The sequence below is a fragment of the Populus euphratica genome, unplaced genomic scaffold, assembly GCF_000495115.2.
Source record: "Populus euphratica unplaced genomic scaffold, PopEup_1.0 scaffold251.1, whole genome shotgun sequence".
In the NCBI taxonomy this organism is placed as follows: Eukaryota; Viridiplantae; Streptophyta; class Magnoliopsida; order Malpighiales; family Salicaceae; genus Populus; species Populus euphratica.
Window position 1 is genome coordinate 438,033 of NW_011499988.1, and position 6,743 is coordinate 444,775.

General features: G+C 35.1%; 1 protein-coding gene across 1 annotated transcript; it reads right to left on the reverse strand.

Moving 5' to 3' along the window:
* Positions 1-507: 507 nt before the first annotated feature.
* TBL2 (trichome birefringence-like protein (DUF828)) lies at positions 508-5,086 on the reverse strand. Its single transcript, XM_011046983.1, has 5 exons — positions 3,966-5,086; positions 3,196-3,388; positions 2,838-3,028; positions 2,440-2,598; positions 508-1,594 (listed from the first exon to the last, which is right to left on the reverse strand). Exons 1-5 carry the CDS (start codon positions 4,727-4,729, stop codon positions 1,252-1,254), a joined length of 1,650 nt encoding a protein of 549 aa, XP_011045285.1. The 5' UTR covers positions 4,730-5,086; the 3' UTR covers positions 508-1,251.
* Positions 5,087-6,743: the final 1,657 nt, after the last annotated feature.

Here is a 6,743-nt window from a genome sequence, read left to right on the forward strand (position 1 = left end):
TAAATTAAGGATTATGTACCTGATTTTGAGGTAAATAGCATTTATGAAACATGAGAGATGATAGGTGAAGGGCATGACAGTCATCAAGCTAATCAAGACATGCACTTAATTATTAGAAACTTTTTCAGCCATAGCTTTTAATAGTGGGATTTTTTAGGAAAAGTTTGGAAAATAAAGAATAGATGATGATTTTTATCCAGAAATGAATCCTAAATTTCTAATCACCACTTCTCAATCATCTGCCTATTTAAAGCCCATATAACAGTGGAGTGACTTCCCCGCTAGCTTTTGTCAGAGCTCATTGGATTTCATGGAAACCGGCTCTATCAGCAACTTGAATCTGATAGGCATGGAAATCTCTTGTCAAGAATACTCATCCATCCAAGGGCCCTGAGAAGCGAGGGGGGGTTTTGGAGTGAGGGATCCCTCACCCTCCTCCAAAATTGAACTGTTTGCCTGAGCTTAGCCATTGTCGACTATGCTAACTACATAATGAAGCTTTTGCTCTAAAAGCTAGCTAGCAGAGTCTTCGGCTAATGCACGCCTGGCAAACCGGCAAGTCACAAAACGGCAACGGGCTCGGTCACGAGTCTTTCCTGGCTTAAATGTAGCTGTAGCATGGGATGTAATAAATAAAAAGGTCTGTATTCTAAGCAGAAGTGTCACCCAGATTTTGTGGTGAGTGTTCTTTGTCTGCTGTGATCACCAAATGTCTCTGTGTCAGTTTCATTATGTAATGAAGTACTAGTTCACATAATTAAATACTAATGTGAACAACTCTCCCTCTTATGTTCTATTTCTGAATGCATTAATCCAGTTGTTCTCTCTTTATCTTTTTCTTTTTTGTATTTCTAAGCCATCAGCATTCTAATCCAGTTGGGACATTCCAATTAATACTTATCAATTCATAAAGATTGACTGCAAAACCACAGAACAGAGTGTATGCTCCTCCTCTAGGTCCTTCCACCTTCATTCTTTCAGCAGAGTCATATATCACTTGCAAATGATCAAATCCTATCAGAACAAAAATTGATATTTTCCCATCATAATTGTAAACAAAGAGAATTTGCGTCTTCATTGCTTGTAATATGACTAGTAAAATGTACATGCGCATTTGTGACTCTTATCTCCCGCTCGACGTCAACATCCTATTTCAAGCCTGATTGAAAAACTTACAACAGAGGTTATAGTGAAGGGGTAATCTACAGAATACAAGTTCTCGACTGACACATGGTTTCTGCACAAACTTGTTCACTTTTTCCAAGATCCCAGGCCGACCTTCAACAGTGAAGCATATAGCAACTCATTCCAGGTATCTGGTACTCCAGGTAAGCACCAATGACTGCAATCTTGAGATCGCTCTGCAGCAATTCGTTCTTCTGCTGTATTGTACGTCATTCTATAAATAGAAGGATGCGCATCTTTTCTATAGGCTGTGAGCCTACTTATGTTTAGATAAATAACTGGAGTTTTGGTTTCTTGAAGCACATGTTGTAAAGCTCTCATTTTCGAAGGGTACTTTCCTAAGTAAGTTGTATTAAATATTGGCTCTGTTTCTTTGTGACACCGTCCTCCTGAGTTCCACTGGCCTCCTCTGCAATAAAATACCACATCAGAAACTTTTACTCGATAACACATTGCATGGACAAAGAAATAATATATGAAATCACCCTTGTAATTTCCCATTAAACATTACCCTTGAACCTTCTGTTGTGAAGGTAAAACTTGTGGATGAGACGTTGATTTTTTTCCAATCAGTAACAGTGAACTCCAACAACTAATCATTTTCTTACCCCCTTCGCCACTCTTGGGTAGTACAAGCATCTTTTTTTCAGAGGGAAGTTAGAACGATTCCGTCACCCTTTAAATATCTTTTATATGGCCACTGGTTTTTCAGCAGTTAAATAGTGAGCAGCAATTAGAAGTAACACAAATGAGAGAGCATAAAAAAGAAATGACATTAGCAGCTTATATGGTTTGGTTTAGATCTCGTGTACCAATGGAAAGGAAGAGTCGACCTCTTTAAACCATTATAACTAGATTATAAACTCGCAACCTCAAAACCCAGCACGACCATCTCACTAAGTTTTCCCTCAGACTGAAAATGGTAATGAAAAATCTGTGCCTCCAGCCTCGGGATCCTTGCAGTAGTAATTCTTCATCAAATAAATCTTCGCAACACCACATTAGGATGTTTTATTACTTGATTCATGTAAATAATGGAGAAATAAAAGCAAGCTTTTCCACAAAGAAACAAGGTTCAAGGATATGAAAGTAACAGAAAGACACACCTAAGTGAGCATGAATATGAACTATGACAATGAAGAAGGCATGCAAACAGAGTGCTAGTCATAACAATAAGCATTGGACCAAGAAAAAAAAAAAGCAAGAAAAAGTCATAACTAGAAGCTAAATAGAGAGCACGAAACAGTACTGTACCTGAAATGAGTAACTGAATAACCTCTGAATAAAACCAGTGTTCGATTTCTATCAATGTTCTTGTCGATCCATCTTGCCCAAGTCAAAAGTGCTCTCTTATATGCTTCCAGGACCTTGAGTCTTCGGTGTATATGATTACCTTCCTGGTAATAGTCTTCTCTGCGAGATAATAAAGTGCAAAACAGAACATGCAAAGAGGTTAATTCCTTGATTGGAAATGCACTCTGTCACATATAGCATGCAAATATCAGTTTCTTATGCACAGAATACCAGAGTGAAAATAGAACAGAACTTTATTTTGCAAGCGAAATAGCCTTTCCTTTCAGAGCTTCTGCAATCCATGGTTTAAACAACATGAAGGCTAGAGTATTTTACCAAAATAAACAAATTGTACTCACCCTCTGGAAGTTTTATCATGGGTCCACCAATGACCTGTATTAAAAATTATGACATCTGCATCATGGTACATTGAAGTTGTCTGGTCCATCAAATCCAACCTTAAGGTCTCAAATGTTCCATTTTTACTTTCGAAGGATGATTCTCTAACAAGAAATGGAGAACTAACAAAATCCACCGTGCAGTTGTAATCCTACAATCACAGCAAAGTATCAGAGACATACACATAGAATGAGCATTTTCTCGAAACACACTAACAATGTGTTCAGTAGAACGCATGGAATGAACCTGATTAACAATGTGTTCAGTATCAAGAAACTTGCCATAATTTTTATTTTTTTTTCAAAATGAAAAACTTGCCTCAAATCTAAAAGCATAGAAACCCTTCTTTTTGAATTCCCTCCTTCCTGATATCTCATAAACTCGTTTCTTCTTTCCGATGCTATTGCGAAGGATGCACACCAGAGACTCCCACATGTTCCTATTAAGGGAATCCCCAACAAAAACCAGCTTCTTTCCTCTTAATCTCTCAAGAAAATCAGTTGCGTTCAAACTGGACATATTCAGTAAATAACAATGAGATAAGAAAAGACAATTTATACCCGAAACGCAATGACTGAATTTCAAAGTTGGCCATATTAGTCTATAATCTAAAGATTAAATAAATACTTACACAACAACCATTAGTATTTTAATAGGTATGTTAACTGAGAAGTATTTTAAGAAATGCAATGAACCCGCTATGAATCTTTCCTTTCCTTTACTTAACTCTCTCTCTCTCTCTCTCTTTTAATTCAATCATGCATGTAATCAGCTATAGCTTATAGGTCATATATACAGAATAGCCCCAACTAATTGAACATACTTTTTCTTTATTTTGAAACTCAAAGTTTTAATTGATAATCCATCCCATGCAGGGTGATTTAATTCTTTGAGTAACTAAATAATAGATGTATAATTACATAACATTTTTCATGATTTACAGAATTTTTCCAATCAATCAAGCTTTCTAACCAACTTTCACACTACCTGCAGAAAATGATGTGTGGTGATTTTAACTTTATTTTTCACTTCCATTAACAAAAATAATAACATCCATAAAATTGAATTGAATTTGAGATAGAACATACCTTGGAATGTCACACCCATTTGGCTGCCATTTCCATTTAACAAAGCCAACATCTGGCCTCCCATTTCGGTGACAATCAAAATCCTTATCAATATAAGGACAGGAGCCTGGAGGATAGTATGGCTTCGAATCATCCCTCACCCACTTACCATCAAATATGTCACATTTCTCAAAGGAAACTTTATTATGGCCCCCTTGATCGCCTTCACTACCAGGGAATCTACCATTTTCTTCATTGCCCTCATTTTTATTTTCTGCAATAAGATTTTCTACAGATTTTCCTTCTGCGCTTCTCTTTGCATCTGCATCATCCACATTGCTAGAAAGGCTGTGATTCCCAACTTCAATAACACCCAAGAGGGGCCTCTCTAAAACCCCCCCATCTCCGCTAGAATCTATCAAATTCCCGCTTTTTGCTTCAGGGGATTTTGGTACAGAAGTTGCTTCATCACCAAAACTTCCATTTTGAGTAATCTCAGTGAAATTGCCGACATGGATTTTCTCTAAAACGACCCCGGTCACGTTAGCCGGGGGACTGGCAGTACTATTTTTAGGAGGAAAACGAGAGAAAGGCCATGAAACAAGAGAAGAATTATGAGTAACACTATTGAAGCCTTGAAAGAAAGGGGTCACAATTCGACCCTTGAAAGAAGTAGTGAGAAAAAAGAGAGAGAGTATTATAAGAGAAGCAACAACCCACAACAAAAATGGCTTCCTTCTGGGCGCAAGAAGCTGGTCTGGCAAGGCAAGTCCTTTAGATTCCATGGAGAAGAACACACAAAATAAGAAGAAGAAGAAAGAAATGTAAAGCCCGTTTTTATTAAAGGAATCAAAAATCAAAATGCAATAACCTAATCTAATCTAACAATTCCATTTGTGAAAGAAAATTGTTTGAAATCAAAAGAATCCATGAAAATAAAAGAGAGGAGTGATTTTCTGCTTGAGAATAAAAACCCTTGTGTTCTTCGGATAAATGTAGCAAGTAGGGAGTACTTATAATGCTGAATACTGTTCACTGCGATGGAAAGAAAAGGAGAGAAAAGATCGGTAGCCGTGTTCCTCGGCTGCTCCTGTCACTGGTGTGTTTCGGCGTGGGGAGAAAAGGAACTGCCATATAATTATCATATTTGGATAGTTACCACTTAATTAATTACCCATTTCGTTTTTTACTCTTAATTTTTTCATATTTTTTTATTTGATTTGTTCTACTTGTGCTGATCAAAATAATTAAGTGCATGTGATTTTATGTTTAAATCCATGTTTTTTGGAAAATAATTTCTTGAAGTGGAAGTTTATTGGAAAATAACATTCATTGAAGGTTTTCTATGATTTTTATGAGTTTATTGGATCACGATTTCTACCAGTCAATTCTTCGTCGTCGTCGTCGTCGTCATTATTATTATTATTATTATTATTAGGAATAAAAGAGTAGAAAATCCACCTCCAGAAAAAAAAAAAAAAAAAAAACTTCCCGTCGACATGAAAAAATCATCACGTGCTTGTTCGAGTAAGTCATAAATTTCTGACAGGGACGCACGCGGCACGAGCTCTTGATTCTCAGGGAGCGCCAGGGCTGGCACCGCCGTTTGATGCACTAATCATCTGAATCATAGCATAATCAAAGGCTAAATTTGTCTCTGCCCGGGAGAAAGAATCATTTCGGTGGCAGGATCACGCTGAAACTTGTCCGCCAGCTTCGTTGCTTCACCATTGTTTTTTCCGAGGAGAAATTATTTGGGATTTATTTAAGAATGCATCATGTAATTTTCTTCTGCTTTGATTTTCCGAGAAGAAATTGACCTTGTTTAAAAAACATCGCTCCACAATAAATAAATAAATAAAAAGTAAGAAAAAAATGTTTTAAATAAATATGAAATTTTAATTTTTTTCATCTTAAATGATATAATTTCTTCAAATTTTTATTTATTATTATTGTTTTTATTCAATGAACTATGCTATTGTTAAAAACACAACTTTTACGGTAAAAAAATATTACAAAAATTAAAAAAAAAAAAAGATAATTTGATAAAAGAAATTAATTTTTTTCAATAATTTTTTTCATGCAAATATATATTTTTATAATTATTTAACTGATTATAAAATAAATTTTAAAAAACAAAGATACAACTAGTAATAACACCTGGCCAAGGGCTAGGAGGATATGCTTGACCAGTTAGTAAAAAATTGTTTATTTTTATATTTTTATATAAAAAAATTAAATCATTTAAATTAATACCTTTTTAAAATATTTTTTCTTAAAAAAATAGGTTTTTATTATGTCAACTGATTTATAAGTGCACCCACTCGGCCACACTTGATCAACTCTCACAGAGTTTGCTTTGAAATTCGACCGGGACAACCGAGTCAACAGACTACCATGATGTCTCATCCAGCTTGACTAGGTTTAATTGTACTGCCGGCCTATTGACAAGCTAGAGACCACACTAAAATGCCCAGGTAAAACATTGACGGTGTGTTTTTTTTTCTTCCAAAATCTTTTTTGTTTTTAATTGCATCCCTTTATGCTTTAATTAATGACTAATTTGTCAAAATCTCTTCATGAAGGGTAAGATTACAAGACAGAAGAAGATCAAGGTATGAATATACAGATAAACCATGTGGCTGTTTAACATCTGACGTGAAAATTCAACGTACATCCTCTTCTGTTTAAGTCAATAACAAGTATGATTGTTTTTATATTTTAAAAGTATTTTTAAAAATTATTTTTTTATTTTTTTATTAATTTTAAATTAATATATTTTTAGTATTTTTAAATTAT